Genomic DNA, 22,234 nt, shown 5'->3' with positions numbered 1-22,234 from the left:
CAGCCTCGCTGGCGTGGGACTGCGAGGCTCGGACACAAACGGCAGGGTGGCTGCCGTCTCTTTTTGGCTCACTCGCCCTGGAGAAGCGTGCCCCCCTGGTGGCCTGCAGAGGGGGCCGGGTGGTGAGGCTCTCTCGTGGCAAGGCGCTCACATGGCAAGGAGCTCAAGGTGGCGGAGCCCAGGTGGCGAGGAGCTCACAGGCCGAGGGGCCCTGGTGGCGAGGTGCTCCCGTGATGAGGCGCGCTCCTGCCTCTCGGCTGCCCATGGGCTCGAAGTGGCTCCTCCAGCCTCCTTGAGCCGTCAGAGACTACAGTCACAGCCGCAGCCTGGCTCTACCTCGTGAGGAACCCTGAGCCAGAAGCACTCAGCTAAGCTGCTCCCAGGTCTCGAGCCCCTGAGACCGTGAGACAGCTGGCGTTTGCTGTTTTGGAGCCATTTGCTGTACTACGACAGACAATGAATGCGATCCCCTCCCCACCATCCCTTCCTCAGCCTTGAGGGTGCTGCATGGGGAGGAGCCACTTACGGGATAATTGATGCGTCCAACCAAGTCCCACTTCTGTGGGTGGGGGCCAGCACTGTGGCAGTAATAGGTTAAGCCTCCACCTGCAGTGCTGGCATCCCATATGGGCACCGGTTCAAGTCCCGGCTGCTCCACTTCTGATCCAGCCCCCTGCTAATGGCCTGGGAGAGCAGTGGAAGATGGCCAAGTGCCTGCACCCATGTGGGAGACCCAGAGGAAGCTCCTGGCTCCTGGCTTCGGATCAGCCCAGCTCTGACCATTGCAGCCATTTGGGGAGTGGACCAGCAGATGGAAGACCTCTCTCTCTCTGTCTCTGTTTGTAGCTCTGCCTCTCAAGTAAATAAATACATCTTTTAAAAAGGAAAAAAGTCCCCCTTTGTGGGGATGCAGAGGCACATCAGGCCCCATGCTGGGGTGCTGGGAAGAGGCCAAAGGCAGCAAGGCTTTGGTCTTGGCCCTCGGAGTGTTCCCAGTGCATGGTTAATGCCCATGACCTTCTCACCCCCGAAAGAGGGCACTACCTCTGATTCAGGGCAGAGAGTAGAGTTTCAGGGGGAGGGGGAGGGGCTGAGGTTTGGCAGGGAGGTGGTCTTTGAGGGTGAGTGACGATGACCAGGACAGGGCAAGGGTTTCAGGCGAGCGGGAACGGCATGCACCATGCGAGGGCAGTGTGTGTGCCGGGGGTGGGGGAGAGGCTGGCGAAGTCTAGAGGGCCAGCAAAGAGAGCCTTGAATGCCAGGCTGGGGAGGGTCCAGGCCTCACCCCCCAACCTGCAGGCTGTTTTAGTGAACTTTGTTCTACCAGGGACGGGGTAAGGTGGCAGGTGAGCTGGTGGGTGTGCACTAGCTGTGTCTGGTGTCTGCCCAGTGACACCTGTGACAACCATGGACACGCACCACGGGCCCTTACTCACCTGCTTTGTGTAACTTCCTCACGGCCCTGTCTGCGAGTCACTTCCTCCAGGTCTTCCCCTTGGCTGGAAACCATCACTCCCTTTCCTGAACGTCACTGCTCCCCTTGTGACCTCTGTGCCACCCTGTCCCCTCGTGGGTAACAGGCACCCGCGGGGGTCCCTGTGCACGCTGACCCCTGCCTCTGGATGTGCAGGTCCATCACACCGCTCAGCAGCTCAGGACTCAGATGACAAAACTGAGGTTTGGAAGTGATGGGACTTGCCCAGGGAGGCTGAACATGGGACCAGGATGTGGGATCAGATTTACGCATGTCCGATGCCCCCTCCCACGTTGTGGTCACCGTGTGATCTGCTCCTGGAGGGGGAGGGGAGCCACAAGCCCCAGTGTGACCCAGCCTTCCCCTGCCCCTCCCTGGAGAGGACAGAAGTCCCTCATGCAGGAATTCAGGATCTGCCGGCTGGGCTCGCTCGTGTGCCCATCCCACACCACCTGCAGATGCGTGAGCCCTCACGCCTCACATCTGCCTTACCTCATCTGTGCTGCCCTGCCCTTCTTGCCCAGCCCGAGGGTGTCAGAGCAGGGGAGCTAGGGCTGATGGATCAGGAAGAAGAGATCCTCTCTGGACCGGTCTGAGGCAGCTTCTGGAAAGGTGACCTAGGGTCACAGGGCCAGGCTTGAGGTCCACATTGAAGTTTTGACCAGCCCTGTTAGCCGAGGTTGAGGAAAGAAGTAAAAGGGACTAACATAGACTTTTTTTTGACAGGCAGAGTGGATAGTGAGAGAGAGAGAGACAGAGAGAAAGGTCTTCCTTTTTGCCGTTGGTTCACCCTCCAATGGCCGCTGCGGCCGGCACATCTCGCTGATCCGAAGCCAGGAGCCAGGTGCTTCTCCTGGTCTTCCACGCGGGTGCAGGGCCCAAGCACTTGGGCCATCCTCCACTGCACTCTCGGGCCACAGCAGAGAGCTGGCCTGGAAGAGGGGCAACTGGGACAGAATCCGGCACCCCAACCGGGACTAGAACCCGGTGTGTTGGCACTGCAAGGCGGAGGATTAGCCTATTAAGCCACGGCGCCAGCCTAACAGACTTTTTTAAAGATTTATTTATTTATTTGAAAGGCAGAGTTACAGAGAGGCAGAAACAGAGTATGAGAGTGAGCGAGCAAGCGAGAGAGAGGGAGAGAGGTCTTCCATCCCCTGGTTCACTCCCCAGATGGCCACAATGGCCGGAGCTGTGCCAATCCGAAGCCAGGAGCCAGGTGCTTCCTCCGGGTCTTCCCATGTGGGTGCAGGGACCCAAGGACTTGGACCATCTTCTACTGCTTTCCCAGGCCATAACAGAGAGCTAGATCGGAAGTGGAGTAGCTGGGACTTGAACCGGCACCCATATGGGATGCCGGCACTGCAGGAGGGGGCTTTGCTGGCTATGCCACAGCACCAGCCCCTAACAGACATTTATGAAGCCCAACCCTGCTTTTATTTAAAGATTTATTTATTCATTTGAAAGGCAGAGAGAGAGAGAGAGTGAGCGAGCTTCCATCTGCTGATTCACTTCTCAATTGGCTGCAACAGCTGGGAGCTGGGGCTGGGCCAGGCTGAAGCCAGGAGCCAGGAACTCCATCCAGGTCTCCAGGCTGGTTGCAGGGGCCCAAGCACTTGAGTTATCCTCCGCTGCTTTCCCAGCTCCACCAGCAGGCAGCTGGATAGGAAGTACGGAGTAGCCGGGACTCAAACCAGGCACTCAGTAGGGGATGTAGGCATCCTAAGTGGCAGCTTATCCCTCTGCACCAAACACCTGCCCCCGAAGCACCCCTTTGATGCCAAGGTCAGGGCCTGAGGTTACAAAGGACGAGCGAGAGGGGCCCTTGTGGAGCCCTCTGCCTCTGCAGTGGCAGAGCTGAGACTCAGAGGCCACCGTGTGCTTTGGGGACACTGCAGCTCAGAGGGAGGGGAAGGAGGCCTGCCCGCAGTCACAGAGACAGGGACACAGCACCGTCCTCCTGGCCCGCCTCCTGCACCTGCTGGACGCCACGCCATAGCCAAGAGGCTGCAGACACATGGAGGTGGCCAGTGCCAGCGCAGGGGCTTACTAGCCACCTCTCCTCGTCCCCTTGGGGAGGGAGCAGCTGGGGCCCCCAGGGCAGGGTGGGGAAGCTTATAGGAAAGAGGGCTGGAGCTGGTGACTTTTTATGCTGTCACTCAGGGTTTGAGGACAAAAAACCTGGCTCTCGTTTCCCCACATTTCCGTGGGCCATGTTTGAGTAACTTTACAACAGAGGGCAGAGACCTCAGAAATCATTCTCTCCCAGCCCTTCTCCATTTCACAGAGAGGGAAGCTCTGCACATGCCGGAGCCTGCTCTCCCCTTCCACGATGCCAGCTCCAGCAGGGGGGCCTGAAACATGTTGGGTTTGCAGGAGTCGGGGGAGGCTCTGCCGAAGCACGCACTCTCTCAGCGCCTCCAGCTGGGCTCCCTAGCACCGGCTCTGGCCTCTGGGGCAGCCCCTCCTCTGCCTTGAGGGACTCAGCAGAACTCCAGGTGTTGGTCAGCAGGGATGTTGAACTTGAGCTTGTGGGCATCAAAGAGGTTGCACAGCTCCTTGATATAGCGCTGGTGCAGCCGGTCCACTTCTTCCTCCGAGGGGTGCAGTGTCTTCTGCACCTCGATGGGCTTTCCCACTGCAAGGCAGAGAGGCGGGCGGCGGTTCAGCATGGGAGCCGCTGGGTCACAGGGGCCCACCCCCGGAGGAAGGGACTCTTCCCGCCATCGCTTCCAGCCCTGAGTCCAGGAAGCGGATTCCCAGAAAGCCAGGCCACGTGCTAGGTGCTCACACGCGCTGTCTCCTTTAATCCTCGGGTGCTAAGACCTCTCATTTGTCCTGTTTGACAGGTCGGCCTACGAGGCTCAGAGAGGTTAAGAAACTCATTCAAGGTCAGGTCGCCGCCGGGAAGCACCCGTGCAGGTTTTAAACCCCTGCGGTGTGCGCTTCACCTCCAGGCTACGTGATTCTGGGAATCCAAGCCGATTACAAGGCCCTGTATTCCTAAGAGGGAGCAAGCTCACAGCCAGGCAGCTCTTCTCACCCCCACCACCCTGGACAGGAATCAGCCTCCTTCTGTTGGTTCTGCCTGGCCGGGAAGGCAGCTCCCCATCCTCTCCTCCTGGGATAGCTCTGGAGGGAGATGTCGCCACATGACCCAGGGAAGGTCACGCTGTTGGGGGTGGCCACTCTGTGCTCAGCTAGAACAAGTCAGTGATGGATGGGGAGGAAACGAAGGCGCCTCTCACTGTCCACCGTGTTGGAGGAACCCTGCTAGAATCCAAGAAGAAAGCGGAGGGGTTGTCCAGGGAGCTGCAAAGACAGTGCTGAGTGTGCACACTGAAGCTCCCGCCCAACTCTGGCTGGACAACCCCTCAGGCTGTAATTCCAAGCCCAAGGATTTGTGCTGTAGGCACAGTTTTAAGTCATTTCGGAGTGCCCTTTCCTGGGATCCACCTTCTCCAAACCAGCCTTGTTCTATCCTCCTGGGCAAAATTAAACCCCTGTCTGGCATAATGAGAAGTCAGACAAATCCTGACTCAATCCTCAACTTTGTTACTCAAAGGTGCAGTGAGTTCTTGGAAGCTGCTTAACTACTCTAGGCTCAGTTTACCATCAGCGAAATGGGGATAATAACCCCTGCCTCAAGCACTGTCAGGATGCGCTGGGCTGCTTCATGCAAGGGAGCCGGGTCGGGCCTGGCATTCAGCAGGTGCCCCGCAACCAGCAGCGACTCCCAGTTCCTGTTCCAGGCTGCCTTCCAGAAGGGTTCCCTGCATGTCCCTGTCTCTAGTGCGAGCACCAGGAGGGCAGGTGTGTGTCTGGCCCTCTCCAAGTCCCCTGTAGCACCCGGCTCAGGTGCTGTCCCCGGAGCCTGCCCCTCCCAGGCCACCACCTGGCTCACCCACAGTGGTGATGGGTCGCCGGTAGGGCATGAGCCCGAAGCTGTACTGGAAGACGCCGCGGCCGTGGAAGAGTGGGAAGGAGACGCCCATGATCCCGTGCAGCCAGTTCTGGACACAGCGCAGCCAGGAGCCAGAGGAGTTCTCAACCTGGTCAAATAGGTCGTTCTCGCCAAAGGAGAAGATCGGCACCAGGGCCGCCCTGGAGGGGAGCAGAGCGCAGGTCGCTGAGGCCTCAGGGGCTGCGCAAGCTGTACGGTCACCACGCTTGCGCAAGAAGGGAGCGGGAACCGGAACAAGGACCGAGCCCCGAGGCCTGGGTCATCCTCCAGAGCGGCCTTGGTCCCTCTCGGGGCCACAGCTGTCTGCCCCGTGCTTCCCAGCATCCTCCCGGAGAGAAAACACCTGCTTTTATTTTTTTCCTAGAAAAGTCCCTTGCGCCAGCTGGCGCTTTTATTCCTCAAAGCCGCTTCACCCCGAGGAGGGAGGACGCGTTTTTATAGCAGGCCCCTGAACGAACCCCATTCCTGCAGACCACCCCCACCCCGTCTCTGGGGAACACCTCCATTTCCCCCCTAGGCCCTTCCATCCCCGTCTCCCTCCTCTCAGCTTCTCTCAGCTGAGAACCCCCTGCTGGAGTAGACCCCTCCCGCCGGCAGGGACCCCTCCCCCCAAGTCCCGGGTCGCTACCCATGCACCAGGGCGAGACGGATGAAGCCCTTGCGGTTGCGCAGTAACAGCGTGTAGGCTCCGGGCCTGGCGTCCAGTGCCTCCTGGGCGCCCCCGACAATGATGGCCAGCAAGTTCCCGCCGCCCTTCCTGCTCAGGATGTGATCTGCGCTCTCCTTCTCTGATGTGACCAGCCCTGGGGAGAGAGGACGAGGGTCAGTACTGGGGGGCCGGAGGGAAGGAGAGAGCAAGGCCCAAGGCTGAAAGAGCCTGAGACCTCGTGGCGCCTACCGCACCCCGCACCAGCTGCGGTTCCCTGGGTCTGTCCCCGCTTGCCAACCTCCTCGTGGGCCCCCATGCTCCGCAAGATGCTGCAGGAAGTGCTCCCCTGATTCCAGCCTCCTCCTCCTGCAGCACCCCCAGAAGGAGGGCTGTCGGCAGCCCCCCCCCCCAATCTACTCCCCCAGCCCCACCCTTCCCAGCGCCCCGGGACGGGCAGGCTCACCCCCGGACATGATGTAATCCCTGAAGAAGGGAGCCCGGAACCACAAGGTCAGCATCATCAGGTGGGGGCGGATGCCCGGGAAGAGCGAGGAGAAGCCGGTGCTCTCGGTGCACAGGTTGAGGAAGGCGCCGGCGGCCAGGACGCCGTGCGGGTGGAAGCCCGCAATGTAGTTCCGCGAGGGGTCCAGCTCCGCGGTCTTCATGAGCTGCAGGGACAGCAGGTGGTGAGCGGGAGCTGTCTACGCCGCTCGCTCCGGTGACCCTGGGCAAGCCTCTGCCTCTCCAGGTGCCTCCGAGAGGTGAGCCGTGGTGTGTGCGCAAGGGCGCTGGCTCTGGACGCCGTGCGCTCCCCTCAGGCTCCTCATCTGTCAAATGGGACACTTTCACCCTGGCCACGCCACTGCCCAGGGCAGCTGGGGTGCGGTGTGTGGACTCTGGGGCTTGCCCGGCCGCGTGTGAAGTAGGGAGGCAGCAAAGGGCCACGCGGGGGCGCCCCCGAGCTGGAAGGGCCCTATTTGAACACAACCCAGGCTGTGCCATCAACAATGCGTCTTCAGACCCGGCAGTGAGCAAAGTAAGAGGCGCCAGGAGCGATTCCCGTTAGCAGGAAAGCGTCTCACGCCGCAGCTCTCTGCTTTGTCCATGCCAGGCCTACAGGGCCTTGAGTCCATTCTCTGCCTGGCCAGCGCCACAGCGAGCCCAGTGAGCTGCAGAGGCCACTGTCCCGAGCAGCTTCTAGGGGAGCTGGCGGAGGGCGAAGGGCAGGGGCCCCCATGAGCCGGGCTGCTCTGCCGTGTGGCCAGTCTGCACAGATGACCACTGCTGTTGGGTTTGCAAGTGGGACCACTCCCCCGCCCCACGGCCCCAGGCGCCCCAGGCCTAGGGGCCCCAGGGGTTGGCTCTTGGGCCTTACACTTTGCCCTACCCCCACCCCAGCCCTTTGCACTGTGACTCGGCTTTGCCCTCCAGCCAGAGACTCCCTGAAGACCCCATTCCCGCCTTTGGGACCCTGGACACCTGCTGCCCGGCCTCAGGGCAGCCTGCAGGCAGCAGTGGGCTCTGAGCATGTCTGTCCCAGCCAGGCTGACAGCTCCACATTCTCCTGTCCTTGGCCTGGACGTGGCCTCTGGAGATGCCACCCCCCACCTGCCCTCCAGGCACCCCCTGGCCTGTTGCTGGGACTGCCTGGAAGACCCGTCCCCCTCATGCAGACATAGAGCTGATAACTCTCTGGTTACTCTCACCATGACAGGTACTGTGCGAGGAGCCCATGTGGCAGTTTCTTTAAAGCCATACCTGGGGGCCGGTGTTGGACACCGCGGGCTAACCACCACCGGCATGGGCATCCTCTACAGGAGCACCACTTGGAGTCCTGGCTGCTTTGCTTCCAGTCCAGCTCCCTGCTAATGGGCCTGGGAAGGCAGCAGAGGATGGCCCAAGTGCTTGGGCCCCTGCACCCACGTGGGAGACCCGGAGGAAGCTCCTGGCTTCAGCCTGGCCCAGCCCTGGCTTTTGTGGCCATTTGGGGAGTGAACCAGTAAGTGAAAATTCTCTTTCTCTCTCTCTCTCTCTCTCTCTCTCTCTCTCTCTCTCTCTTTCAAATACATAAATAAATATTCAAAAAAATTTAGAACCATACGTTGCTCAATATACTGAAATAAGCTTTCATTCATTGCAATGGAGTTTTGTGCCCCTGGAAGGGCAACTGGCCAATATGCGGCAAAACCGAAAAACAAAACTGAACTGCGCAGCCTCCAGGAAGTCTCAGGCTTGTGCAAAACAACATCTGAACAAGCTTCTTGGCAGCGGCATCATTTTCTGGCAATATCAAAGCCTCAGCATCCACTCAGCTGTCCACCCACAGGGCCAGTGTAGATGAAACAGGTGCACCAGGGAGCACCATGCAGCTCTTGCTGTCCTGGCCGGGACAGGTGGGGACGGCCTGTTAGGTGGGGAAGCAGGGGCAAGATGAGGCGGGCCCAGCACAAGTGTGATTTGCTGGAATGTGGACCCACCCGACCCTCAGTGACCAGCGCCTCATGGACAGCGACGAGGGTGGTGCGCCGTGAAATGCTGTGGGCGCCCGTGTGTGGGCAAGGGAGGCGAGATTTGCACAAGCTCCTGACACCGTCTGCACACTCCTGACACCTTCCCAGACATGGCCTCTCCGTATGTTCCTGTGCTAACCTCTTGGACCCATCCCCAGCGCCCAAGGCCATCAGTGTGCAGGTTGGAGCGTGCGGATCTCCCCAGGGCAGGCCTGGAGCTGAGCAGACTTCTGGAATGAATGTGGGATGGAGGAAGGGAGTGATGGAGCCAACAGGTGGGGCAGATCAGCTGCCTCAGAGGGAGGCCCCTGGGGCCCAGTGCTGTCCACACATCCCCTAGGTCCTACCAGCAGCGGGGAGAACCCTGAGCTGGGAGCTGGGATGCCCAGGTTCTGACCCTGGCTCACATGTGACCTTTCCCAGGCCCCTGACCCCTCCCTGTCTCAGTGGTCTCTCAGTCCCCCAGGGCAGGAACTACCCCTCCCTGGACTGCTGCAGGGTTCGTGCAAGGTGAGCCAGGAGGAAGGGGAGCTGTGTGAGGGCTCTGCTCAGGGAGAAGAGTGAGTCTGAACCAAGATGGACAGGGGCCTGGGAGACCCCAGCCAGGTACGTACCTGCAGGCTGAGCGTGGCGCCACCAAGTGGGGCTAGGGAAGGGGATGCCATGCTGCCAGGCTCTGGGGATGGCTGGATTTTTTTTTTAATTGACGTAATTTGCACACCATAAAATCCACCCTTTTAAATCAGTTCAGTGGTTTGAATATATTTAAATGATTCTGTAATTCACACCACCATCTAATTCCAGAACATTTTCAACACTCCACAAAGAAGCCTACATCTGCTAGGAGTCACCCTCCGCCCTCTCTCTTTGAGTTCGCCTGTTTCTGGACATTTCCTATACATGGGATCGTGCAGTACACAGCCTTCTCGGCCTGGCTTCTCTCACTTAGCGTGGCCCTGTCAAGGCTCATTGCTGTTGGAGCTTTGTGTCTCTTCATGGCCAAATACTATCCCAGCACGTGGACATTCCATGTTTTGTTTGTCCACTCCTCAGTCGATGGACACCTGTGTCCCTTCCATCCTGTTGCTGCTACAAATGACGTGGCCCTGCCCGCTGTGTGCAAGCCTTCAGTAAAGGCATTTCCAGTCCTCCTGGGGGCAGGCAGCCGGGCTGCAAAGCCCAGGCGCTTGCCCAGTTCCTGCCCAGAAGAGCACAGCACCCATGGGGCTCTTGGGAAGAGGGTGTTGGGGCTGGGCTGGGCAAGGGGAGTGCACGTGAGCTCCCCACCATGCCCACCCAGCCCTGTCTCCCAGCAAACGCCCTGTCCCCTCCCATGGCAGAGCTAGCTTGCTTAACCCTCTCAGAGCCCCCTCCCCAGGGGGCTGCTGAAGTGTGGCAGTCCCAGCAAGCTGAGGGGTCGAGTGACCGCCCACAGCCACCCAGATGTTGGGGCCAAACTCTGCCATTGCCTGCAGAGGGCGTGAGAGAGGGAGAGGGAAGATCTCTGTGTGTCTCTCCCTCTCTCCCTGTAACTCTTCTAAATAAACAAATCTTGAAACAAAACAAAACAAAAACAAAGACCCGTGGGGTGGGGGCAGAGGGTCAGGCACTGTCCCTAGTGAGGCTGGAAAGCTGCAGAGGAGCTGAGAATTTGTCCCAAGCATGGGTGAGGTCAGAGGGGTGTCCTGCACAGCCCCAAGCCGCCATGACAGTGACCACATGGTCACAGCCCCAGCCACAGCGCCAAGCTGCTCCCAGGGAGGCCCTGGCCTGGGGAGGCAGTGTTTGCTCCAGCCAATGACGTAATCACTGTGAAGGATCCCCAGCCCCCGCCAAGGGCAGAGGGGGCTTCAGTGGGAGGTGGCCACCCCTCTCCCCACACAGCACAGCTCTTTAGGAAGCCCACAGGGTGACTTCGGGAAGTGCCAGGGCCCAGAAAGTTTCCTGATTTTGCTTGAATTCCACCACTAGGAGCTAGTTCACAGAATCACAAGAGGACTCACAGATGCTCGGGAATCACCAGAGGAGCGCAGGCACCTGGCAGTGGAGTGAGCGGGCGTGTGAAGGCAGGGGAGCTTGATGGAGCTGGGACTTGCAGCCTTTTGCTCACCCAAGATTCCTGCTGGGAATGGAGTCTGCAGGCCATGCCGCCCTCCTGCAGGCTCCCAGTCCAGGACCAGCAAAGCCAACTTTGCGCGTCATCTCGCCCTCTGCTGGCCACTCGGTGGTACTGCCTACCTTTGATAGGTGGTGTGGCAATGGCTCTGTGCCATGATAATCCTAACAAACCAGGCACATCCAACTTCTGCAAACAGGAGCCACTTGTGACACCTGCATCCTCTATTGGAGTGCTTGAGTTCTAGTTCCAGCTGCTCTGTTACTGATCCAGCTTCCTGCTAATGCACATCTTGGGAAGCAGATGATAGCTCAAGAACTTGGGCCCCTACCATTATGTGGGAGACCCAGGTGGAGTTCCTAGCTCCTGAATTGAGCCTGGCCCAGCCATCTGGGGATTGAATCAATAGAGGGAAGATCTCTCTCTCTCTGTATGTGTCTGCCTTTCAAATAAAAGAAAAGAAAAGAAAAGAAAAAAACCACCTGTGCCAGTTAAGTCCATTAATCACCAATGTCAATGGTGTCAGCACCAAGAAGACCCTCTTTCTGAGCCACTGCAAAGGCAGTAGGTCTGGTAGGCACAGAGCTGTCCCAACACCATTTATGCCAGACCTGGAGCTGAACACCTCCCAGGTATGAAGAGGGTGGGTGCTGCCGAGGCCTCAGAGCTGCCTGGAAGACTTTTCCTGGTGAGGTTCCGTGGAATGGCCACTGCTAGCTGACCCCCACTGTCCAGCCCCGTGCGCCCGCCAGTGTGCCTTCTGCCTTAGCACCCTGCATGCCACCCCTGCCTGTGCTGTCTCCGTTTCCTCTGCAGGTCGCCTTTCTTACTATACCCTCAGTCCCTCGTGTCACTCACTCCCCAGAAAACCAGCCACACTTTCCAAGGTAACGCTGACCTTCCTGGCACCAAAGAAGGAGCCATAGGCACAGTGGGCTAAGCCACTGCCTGTGATGCCAGCATCCCATACAGGTGCAGATTCAAGTTCTGGCTGCTCCATTCCCAATTCAGCTCCCTGCTAATGCGCCTGGGGAGGCAGTGGAGGATGGCCCAAGTGCTCGGGCCCCTGCCCCCCACAGGGGAGGCCTAAATGGAGCTCCAGGCTCCTGGCTTCAGCCTGGCCCAGCTCCAGCTTTTGCAGGCATTGGGGAGTATGCCAGTAGATGGGAGATGGGTCTTTCTCTCTCTCTGCCTTTCAAATAAATGAAATATATCTTTAGGGGGGAAAAAAGAGGGAGCCCCAGGCTGGAGAGAGAAGAGGCAGGAAAAGGAGTTTGGAATCTCCAAGCCCAAAGGTCCCAGTGAGAAGACAGGGTCTGTGCCCACGACACCCCCACGGCTACTGACAAGAGCCTGGGGGAGGGCTGGGCAGCCTCCGTTGGAAGCCCCAGGTGGCTGCGAACTCTGCCCTTCAACACCTACCTTGCTGGTGAGCGCACGCCTCCTCCAGCCAACTCTTGCCCTTTGCCCGGGAGGCCCTGCTCCCTGGGGTGCCCAGCCTTGCTAGTTCTCGTGGGGCCCTAAGACACTCAGGAGGGGCCAGGCAGGAGCCCAGCTCTGGGCTTGGGGCTGGCTGTTTCACAGCAGTGGGCCCGGTTTTCCGTTTTTTTCATCCCTCTAAGCAGCTGACGGGCTTCCGGGGGGGGGGGGGCAGGAGGAGGTGGGGCTCCTGGGGGCCGGGGAGGGAGACAGTCAGCATGGCAGGGCTCCTGGCTCTCACGTGCTGACTCCATGAAGCAGCACTGAGAAAGGCGCTTGACCTGCGGCATCTCCTTGAATCCACACAGCCCAGGGATAAGTGGCTTCATTGCCACTTTGCATATCAGGAAACTGAGGCTTCAATGGACTGAGGGCTCCCCCAAGATCACACAGCTGGCGCGTGCCACACATGAGAATCCAACCTGTGTGGCTCTGGAGGCCACCCTGCTCCATGCCCTCCCTCTCTCCTCTTCCCCGAGCAGACCCTGCTCGCTCCATCCCCTCCCTTCTGGCCACCTGGCGGCTTGGTCCAGGCCTTCGGTCTGCTGGGGGAAGCTGGGGCAGGTGAAGGAGCCGAATGGTCCGCTTGCTCGGATCCAGGCCTGGCCTTCAGGCCTAGGGCCAGTGGCCAATGAGGACCACATGATGTCCTGAGCCAGGGAGCCGGATGGTAGGCGGCACCAAGACTTGGGGGGACCCATCTGCTTCCAGGGCCATGGGGAAACCGAGGCTCTGAATGGGATAAAGCCTTGTGTGAGGACACACAGCAGAGAAATCAAGGCCGGCTCAGGCTCTCTCCCCTGTCCCTTCAGCCACGCTAATGCACTCACTTTAAAATTGGTAAAAGAACTTGCCGCGGGCAGGGTGGGACCGCACCCTTGTCCTTCTCTGCACGTTCAATCTTATCGTGGGATGAATGTAAGCGGAGGACTTGTGAATTCAATGCCTGCACTCGGAGCCTCAAACACAGATGGGTTTGCGTCTTTAAGAAACATGTCGGGGGAGCGGGCACCTGGCACAGCAGTTGAGTCACCGTCTGAGACACTTGCATCCCATACCAGAGTTCCGGGTCTGAGTGCCACCTCCGAGCTTCCGATCCAGCTGCCCGCTGATGCACCCTGGGAGGCTGCTCTGATGGCTCAAGTACTTGGGAGACCCGGATGGAGTTCTGGGCTCCTGGCTTCCACCCGTCTCAGCCCTGGCTGCTGTGGGCATTTAGGGGAGTGAACCATTGCGTGGAAGCTCGCTCTCTATCTGCCTGTCTCTGTTTCTCCGCTTTTCAGATAAACACATTAAAAAAAAAATTTAAACACCTATCTGTGCCCCAGAGCCCCTGCAAAGCCTGCATATGCCTTGGTCCTCATTCCCTCCACATCCCTGTAGACGGTAAGCCCAGGACAGAGAGAAGCTGGTCTATCCCAGGCCACGAAGGAACACCGCCCAGGGTTTTGCACGCGCCAGCCAGCCCCGCCCCGTAGCCCAACCAGCGACACTCACGGAGACGGGGAAATAGTCCTTCATGTACTTCCATATCACCCCGCGGCGGAAGGCCTCGCTGCGCCTGCCGCCCTGCCGCGGCTTGTCCCGGTCCAGGTACCACCAGGTCGCGTACAGGACAGCGAAGACCCAGAATCTCGTGAACAGGAGGCCGATGAACGCCGCAAAGCAGATCTGGGCTGGGGAGGGCAGCGGAGCCGTCAGAGAAGGGGGGGGACTGAGGGCAGCCCCGTCCTGCCCAGCCCCCGACCCTGGGAGGAGGAGATTGGCTTCCTGCGCCCTCACGGAGGAGCTGGGGGCGATGAGGGGGAGACAGCATGGGCATGAGCCCCAGCTCACTAAATCCACCGCACCAGGTCACGTGGCCCTCCCCACGCCCACCCCGCAAACCGTGCAGCAGTCTGCATTCAGCAGGTGCTCCATAAATGGTGACAGCAGACTGAGTCACTGTCCTAGTTTCTGTGTCTTGGGATCTCAGGGAAAAGGGAGACCCTTTTCTGCCCACAGTTTACAAATAGCACCCGCAGCGTGCCAGGCGCTGGTGGTTCAGCGGTGAACAGACAATCCCTGCCACCCAGAGCCAACTGCCCAGGGTTGTGCTGAGGGCACTTTGTGTTTTTTTTTTTTTTTTAACAATTTTTTAAAAATGCATTTGAAAGAGAGACAGAGAAACACACACACACACAGAGTTCCCATTAGCAGGTTTACTTCCCAAATGCCCACAATAGCTGGGGCTGGGCCAGGCTGAAGCCAGGAGACAGGAGCTCCATCCGGGTCTTCCACGTGGGTGGCAGGGGCCCAAGCACTTGAGCCATCATCTCCTGCCTCCCGGGGTGTGCATTAGCAGGGAGCTGGAACCCAGGCACCTGGGGTGTAGGTACCTGAAGCAGGATCTTAATGGCTGTGCCAAACACCTCCCCAGAACGCTGTGCTCTGTTTTCAAACGTGTGTCCAGGTAAAGTAGCCACACCATGGAAGTCACTGCGGTCCCCGGTTGTAAGCGCGGTGCTGCAGCGTGAAGGACACTCACGCTGTGCAGCCGTCCCTGCCACCGGCACCAGAAGCCCTTCCCCAATCTAAACAGACACGGCACCTACTCCCCGCAGCCGTGGTGCCCACTGTTCTGCCCTGTCTGTGGAGCTCCCCGCTCCAGGTGCCTCCCGGAAGTAGACTGTACAGTGTCCCTCCTTTTGTGACTGGCTTTTTTCACTCAGCACAAGGGTCCTGGTTCAGCCATGCTATTGCATGCGTCAGAATTTCCTTCCTGGTACAGGCAGTGCAGCTCAGCGGGCTACGCCGATACCTGGGGTGCTCGCCTCCCTGTTGAAGTGCCTGGGATCAAGTCCCGCCCCTGCTTCCAACCCAGCCTCCTGCTAAGGCTCATCCTGGGAGGCAGCACTGGTGGCCCAACCGCTCGGGCCCTGCTTCCCACGTGGGAGACCTGGACAGCAATGGAAAACCTCGCTCTCTCCCTCTCTCTCTCTCTCTCTGTAACTCTGATTTTCAAATAAATAAATCCTTTAAAGGTATAAAAAGTAAAAGAATAACAGAAATAGCAAGTTATTAGCTTCCAGAAATCCCGACAAGCTCAGCCTGAGCTCCTCCCACTGACGCCCCGGGCCCGCTTTGGAGGGCTTGCGTTCAGCGGGGACAGGAAGTGCGGCTGTGGCTGAGCCAGGCACCACCCTGCCTTCTCCCTGTCTCCACTGTACCTGCTGCCCCTGCCCATCCTATCTCCTGAAACCTCCTGAGCCCAGGCCTTCTCTGTACCCCAGCAGCAGCCTTGCTAGCAGAGGGTGGCAACATTTTTCTTAAAGGGCCAGATGGCAAATATTTTAAACTTTATAGTTCAGGAGACAAGTGGGAAGATATCACATGAGTTAGAGGGCCAGTTAGAATGTAACCTTTTGGGACCAACGCTGTGGTGCAGCGGGTTATAGCCCTGGCATCCCATGTGGGTACTGGTTCTAGTCCCAGCAGCTCCTCTTCCGATCCAGCTCTCTGCTATGGCCTGAGAAAGCAGTAGAAGATGGCCCAAGTCCTGGGGCCCCTGCACCTGCATGGGAGACCCAGAAGAAGCTCCTGGCTTCGGCCGTTGTAGCCATCTGGGGAGTGAACCAGCGGATAGAAGACCTCTCTGCCTCTCCTCCTCTCACTGTGTAACTCTGACTTTCAAGTAAATAAATAAACAAATCTTTAAAAATGCAAAAGCCATGCTCAGCTCCTGAGTTATACAAACTCCAGCGGTGGGCTGGACGCGGGCACGAGCTGCAATCTGCTGGCCCCATCCCGAGCTGTGACTCCTTCCCACCATCCGTCTGTCATTCCACCTGGACTTCAGGCCCAGGGACCTTTCATATACAGATGGACCTTGTCCCTCCCCTACCTAGGGCCTCCCGCAGCTCCCATCACCCTCAGAATAAGGAACCTGCTACTCCTGGCAGGAGCGGGCCCAGATCTCGACCTGCAGCTGCCCTACCCTCCCTGTGGCCCTGCTGACCCAGGCCAGCTTTGACTTCTGAGTGCTGTTCTTGACCTTGCCAGCCTCCGGGCCTGCAGGGTGGGGTATGCCCACCCAATCAGAGATGACAGGGGGCAGGCTGAGGACGGCAGCCCTCAGCCCCTGGGGTCTGTTGGCCATGGCCCTCTTGGCTGTGGGCCTCTCAGGCCCTTTGTGCTGAGAGTCGGGAGCCAGCTGACCCACAGCGCACCCTGGGCTGAGACCTCCGTCCGTCTGCCAGCTGTGGCCCACACCTCCTCCCAACACCTTGGCCCCCTACCCATCCCCCTCCTCCGCCCCCCTAGCCCCTCTCCTTTTGACAGGGGGAGGCACCCTGGACTCCAGATTTGCCACTGTGGGCATTTAACGTGCTCCTTTTCTCTGCTCATCTGTGTCATGGGGTGAGCCAGGGATATTTAAAATGCTTGACAATCCTTAGAACAGAGGTGCAGATCAGTCAAGAGGGAGCTTGGGCTGGGTCCTGGAGGAGCTGGGATGGATTCTTCAGCTGCAGAGCCATGGGGGAGAGTGTGCGTGTGTGTGTGTGTGAGAGAGAGAGAGAGAGAGAGAAGGAGAGAGAGAGAGAAGAGAGAGAGCTACTGATCAATGCACACATAGTGAGTCAACGTTATAACAAACAGGAACGTGGTCCCTGTGCACAGGCTGGGCACCAGCCCTGGGGGCAGCGGTGCAAGGGCACAGAAGACTCTCAGACTCCCCATCACCCTCCCTGCCCCAGTCCATAGCTCTCCTCCAAAATGTCACCTCGAGGGGAGCTGGAGTTTGGGCAAAGGCGACCTCCTCCCTGGGCACAGATCTACAGACGGCGTGAGGGAGAGACCGTGCCCTCCTGTGTGAGCCTTGCCCAGGGCCAGGCCAGGTCTGGGCTGGGCAGAAGTGATCACACTGCCTCATTTCACCCACAACAACCCTGCTGTCCCCATTCTGCAGATGCTCAAGTAGAGGCCCAGAAAGGTCAGGCATGGGTGGAAAGTTAAGGACCTGCCCAAGGCCACACGATGCCCACCTCCCGCCCAGAAGGCTTCTGCGCAGGCCCAAGAGACCTCCAGGGTGACTGAGAGCTCTGTGACTGCAGCAGAGTCCGGTCAGCACACAGCCATTCACCATCAGCATGCGGCGTGCACCTGGCCAGGCTGCTCAGGCCCTCCCCGCACCCCGTGCCTGGGGCCTCCCGCCTGCCCGCAGCCTGCCTTACCCAAGGCCAGGAAGGAGAAGACCCACTGGAGGACCGCGAAGGTCTGCAGCCTGCGCTCCCACGGCACAGACAAGGGTGCCAGCTCCACCATGGTGCCCGTCTTCCCAGCGCCCCCGCTGTGTGGCCAGGCCCCCACCGGGCTTTGTGTCTGCTTGAAGCTGCCTGGGAGGGGGCCAAACTCTGCCCAGCCTGGTGCCAAGGCCTCCCTGCCCCCACCCAGGCAGGGCCCTACTTCCCAGAAGGAACCTTTGAGTTGGTGCTGGGGCTGGCCGAAGGTAGGAGGAGGAGAAAGAGCTCCCTCCGGCATTTATCAGCTTTCCCGGCAGCTCCTTATCGGCCAGGCTGCCTCTCTCTGATTGCTTGCAGCTGCCCTTCCGACCAACCACTTGCTCTCTCGACAGGTGGGGCTCCGCAATCCCACCCCCTTCCACCTACTCCAGGACCTGGCTCCAGCTCTTGTTCCCCCTTTCTCTCTCCGGCCACGTCTACTCTTCCCTCCCCACAAATACGCTGTCGTGGCTCTCATCTAAAAATCCCGGCCGCACCCCCTCCTCCAGCTCCTGCCCCATTTCTCTGTCCAGCTGCACAGCCAAACTCAACGAGCCGGCTATGTTGCACACCCTCCTGTCTTCACCCGCCGTGGGTCCTCCCCGCCCGCACACTGCAGACACCACCACTCCACAAAACTGCCCTCAACGAGTTCACCAGTGACGTGGGTGTCGCTAGGTCCAGGGGTCAGTTCTTAGCAGCTCCTTCTGGCCCACCAGGCACCACATTCTCCTGGCTTTCTCCCCAGCTGCCCAGGGGCTCCTTCATGGTCTCCTTCATGCTCAGACTGTCTGAGCCCACCGCCACCCCCACCCCTCAGTACCTCTGCCCTCTGCATTCACTCCCCTGCTGATCGTGTCCAGGCTCATGGCCCTGTATGCTGTCTGCACAGTCAGGACTCCCGGTCTGTGTGGCCAGCTCAGCCTTCTCCCTGGAGCTCTGAACTTGAACGTCCAGGTGGCTACTTGACTTCCGCACTTGAATGCTGATGGCCACCCCTCATAGCATGTTCAAAACGGAATCTCATTTCCCCTTTCTGGTTCTTTCTCTGCTCTTCCCCATCTCAGCAAAGGTAACTGTTTACCAGGTTGCTCAGGCCAAAACCCTGGCCCACTTGCTGGCTCTGGTCCTCTCCATCCACGCCCATCAGTCGGTCACCATGTCCCACTGGCTCTTCTAAATTCTCAGCTTTTGCATGCACACTTTGGGCTGCGGTGTATCAAACACAGGGGTGCATTTTCACACAGGGGCCACCCCGTGTTGTCACCACATGAATCAACGAACAGAACATTGCCAGCAGCCCCTGGCTCCTTGCCAATCACCAAGATCCCCCCAGTAGGTCCACACCCTTCCCAGCTGGTCCTGATCTATATACGAAGTGAATTGTGGGGGCCAGCGCTGTGGGGTGGTAGGTAAAGCCAGTGCCAGCATCCCAGAAAGGCGCCAGTTTGAGTCCCGGTTACTCCACTTCCAATCCAGCTCTCTACTATGGCGTGGGAAAGTAGTAGAAGATGGCCCAAGCCCTAGGGTCCCTGAGCCCACATGGAAGACCCAGAGGAAGCTCCTGGCTCCTGGCTTTGGATCAGTGCAGCTCCAGCTGTTGCAGCCAATTGGGGAGTGAACCAGTGGGTGTAAGACCTCTCTCTCTCTCTCTCTCTCTCTCTCTCTCCTCTCTTTATCTGCCTCTCCTCTCTCTGTGTAACTCTGACTTTCAAATAAATAAATAAATCTTTTTCAAAATAATAATTAAAAAGTGAATCGGGCAGTCTGTGCTCTTTTGGGACTGCCTCGTTGGGCTCAAGGCCGTGTGTGTGAGAGCCGTCCCCGCCGCGAGCCTGCCATGGCCTTTGTTCTCGCTGTGTGAATGCAGCATGCAGGCTGCCCAGTGCTCCTGGCTACTCTGAAGTGTGGTGCTGAGAACATTCTCGTGTGCGTCTCTCAGGGCACCTCCGCTGGGTGCACACCTGGGAATGGGATGGCTGGGGCCCACAGGAGGAAACCATGTCATCTTCCAAAGTGGTCATGTGCATTTGTATGCTCACAAGGCCCTTTGAGAAGTCTGGTCTATGTGTCTTCCACATTGTAGCTGTTTTATTGTGTGTACAGTGGTACTTCCTGCTGGCTCCAGGGTTTTCCTAATGACTTTGTGGGTTGAGCTGTTTATTGGGTCTGTTGGCCATTGGATACCACTTACACAGAGGTCTTGTTCTAGTCTTTTCTTGACCAGACACCTCCTGAACGGAGCAGCTACTTTCCACGGCCACAGCCAGCCCGTTGGATGGCCCGGGGCTCCCACTCCCTTTCTGGGTTCTCTGTCATTCTCTACCCCCACTCTCTTTCCCACAGTCTCAGCACAGCCAGAGGGGCCCCTGGGGCTCAGACTATGTGAACTTTTTCCAGAGCAATCACACCAATCTGCACTCCCCCCAGGAACACAGGGGGCACCCCCATGGGTCCTCATCCCCTGACACTGGGGGTGGTTACACTTCTTATCCTTTGCCAGGTGGTAAAATGCTGCCTTGCCGGCGCCGTGGCTCAACAGGCTAATCCTCTGCCTAGCAGCGCCGACACACCAGGTTTTAGTCCCGGTTGGGGCGCCGGATTCTATCCCGGTTGCCCCTCTTCCAGGCCAGCTCTCTGCTATGGCCCGGGAGTGCAGTGGAGGATGGCCCAAGTGCTTGGGCCCTGCACCCCATGGGAGACCAGGAGAAGCACCTGGCTCCTGCCTTCGGATCAGTGCTATGTGCTAGCCGCAGCGTGCCAGCCACGGTGGCCATTGGAGGGTGAACCAATGGCAAAAGGAGGACCTTTCTCTCTGTCTCTCTCTCACTGTCCACTCTACCTGTCAAAAAAAAAAAAAAAGCTGCCTTGTTCCAGTCTTGATCACTAACGTCCAACATCTCTACTCACAGGCATCTCCTCACCCGTGAAAAACTAGGTCTTAATTTTTGCCCATTTCTCTACAGCATTTTTGTGCTTTTCATATGCACTTGAAGATGCTTTTTATAGACTCATGGTGGCAAATAATATAAATTTCTTCTCTCAAAACTTAGCTTGTCATTTAAGGTGTCATTTGATGAACAAATCCTATTTAAGATTTATTTACTAAGTTGAAAGGTAGAGTTACCAAGAGAAGGGGGGGTAGGGAAAGAGAGAGAGAGAGATCTTTGATCCACTGGTTCATTCCCCAAATATCACAACGGCCAGTGCTGGGCCAGGAGCCTGGACTCCATCCTGGTCTCCCACGTGGGTGCAGGAGCCCATGCACTTGGATCATCTTCTGCTGCTTTCCCAGGCTCATTAGCAAGGAGCTGGATTGGAAGTTGAGGATGAGGGGCTTGGCATCAGTCCCTGATAAATATTTTAAATTTTAATATATTCATATTTATCAGCCTTTTATTTAATAGCTGTTGTTTGGTCTGCCTTAGGAAATCTTTTCTTATATTTTCCATTTAGAATTTTAAAGTTTTGTTTTCAATGTGTGAGCTCTTAATTCACTGGGTTTTTACGAAGTATGAGTTATTGTCCAGTTTTATCTTGTGACACACGGATAACCGTTCGTTAGAAGACCGCTTGCTGAGCCTGCCCTCCTTCCCCACCAGTCACATGGCAATGCTCTCCACACGTGTGGCCTGTGTGTGGGCTTGCATTCTCTCCCCTTAGTCAATCTCTCTGTCTCTAATGGTGCTACGCCCTCTGAATTATTTAGTTCTAATATCTGGGGCAGGCAGCTCTCTCCTATCTTAGGCTATAAATAATCTTTAATCACTCTTGTATGTTTTAGAATCATCTGCAAAAGCTATTCTCATGGGGTTGGGTACTTCCCCCAGTGTGGGGAGGCCACAGCCTGGGGTGCCTGCATCCCAAGTCCTGACTCTGCTTCCTATTCTGCCTTCCTGCAAATAAGGCAGCAGGTGATGGATCGAGCACTTGAGCCCCTCCCACCCATGTGGGAGACACAGATTGAGTTCCAGGACCGTGGCTTTAGCCTGGCCCAGTTCTCGGTGTTGCAGGCATTTGAGAAGTAAAGCGGTAAATAGGTGGCCCCTCTCTCTCTCTTTCAAAAAAATAAATTAAACCTTCTCTTAGAATGTTATAATTTCACGGAATCCGCAGCTTTGTAGACAATCTCATCGCCTGTGAATAAAGCTGTTTCCCTTCTTCCTTCCCTACCTACATACCTTCTATTTAATTTTCTTGTTTTCTTGCCCTAGCTGCTAAGGAGGACATCCTTGCCAAATTCCCAGCCTTAAGGAGAAAGTATCCAGTCTCTCACCATTAAGTGTGATGTCAGCTCTAGGTTATCCATAGATGTTATTTATCATAACTGAGGAAGTTACTCACCATTTCCAGTTTTTTAATAGTTTTTTTTTTTATCACAAATGGGAGTTGAATTTTTTCAAGTGCATTTCCTTTTCAAAAATATTTATTTATTTGGAAGTAGCTTGAGACAGAGAGAGAATCTTCCATCTGCTGATGTCAAAATTCATCTTCAAATGGTCCCACAGCTGGGGCTGGACCAAGCTGAAGCCAGGAACCAGGAACTCTATCCCAGGCTCCCCAGAGCAGTGGCAGGGGCCTAAGCACTTGCTCCACTGCTTCACAGGCACATCGGCAGAGAGTTGAGTCAGAAGAGGAGCAGCTGGGCCCCAAACCAGCACTCCGATATGGGATTCTGACAAAGCAGGCAGCAGCTTAACTCTGCGACACGCCAGCCCGTCCAGTGCTTTTCAGCATCAATTGATAAGATCATGTGATTCTTCTTCTTTAGCTTACTGACA

At 57.5% G+C, this 22,234-nt stretch overlaps 1 protein-coding gene across 1 annotated transcript; it reads right to left on the bottom strand.

Moving 5' to 3' along the window:
* Nucleotides 1-3,957: 3,957 nt before the first annotated feature.
* On the bottom strand, nucleotides 3,958-17,496 carry MOGAT2 (monoacylglycerol O-acyltransferase 2). Its single transcript, XM_062198263.1, has 6 exons — nucleotides 17,406-17,496; nucleotides 13,690-13,868; nucleotides 6,551-6,755; nucleotides 6,067-6,241; nucleotides 5,379-5,578; nucleotides 3,958-4,112 (listed from the first exon to the last, which is right to left on the bottom strand). Exons 1-6 carry the CDS (start codon nucleotides 17,494-17,496, stop codon nucleotides 3,958-3,960), a joined length of 1,005 nt encoding a protein of 334 aa, XP_062054247.1.
* Between the last annotated feature and the right edge of the window lie 4,738 nt (nucleotides 17,497-22,234).

This window comes from Lepus europaeus, chromosome 7 (genome assembly GCF_033115175.1).
Source record: "Lepus europaeus isolate LE1 chromosome 7, mLepTim1.pri, whole genome shotgun sequence".
Lineage (NCBI taxonomy): Eukaryota > Metazoa > Chordata > Mammalia > Lagomorpha > Leporidae > Lepus > Lepus europaeus.
The sequence above is the reverse complement of the archived record's forward strand: the minus strand, read 5'-3'. Positions and strand labels throughout refer to the sequence as shown.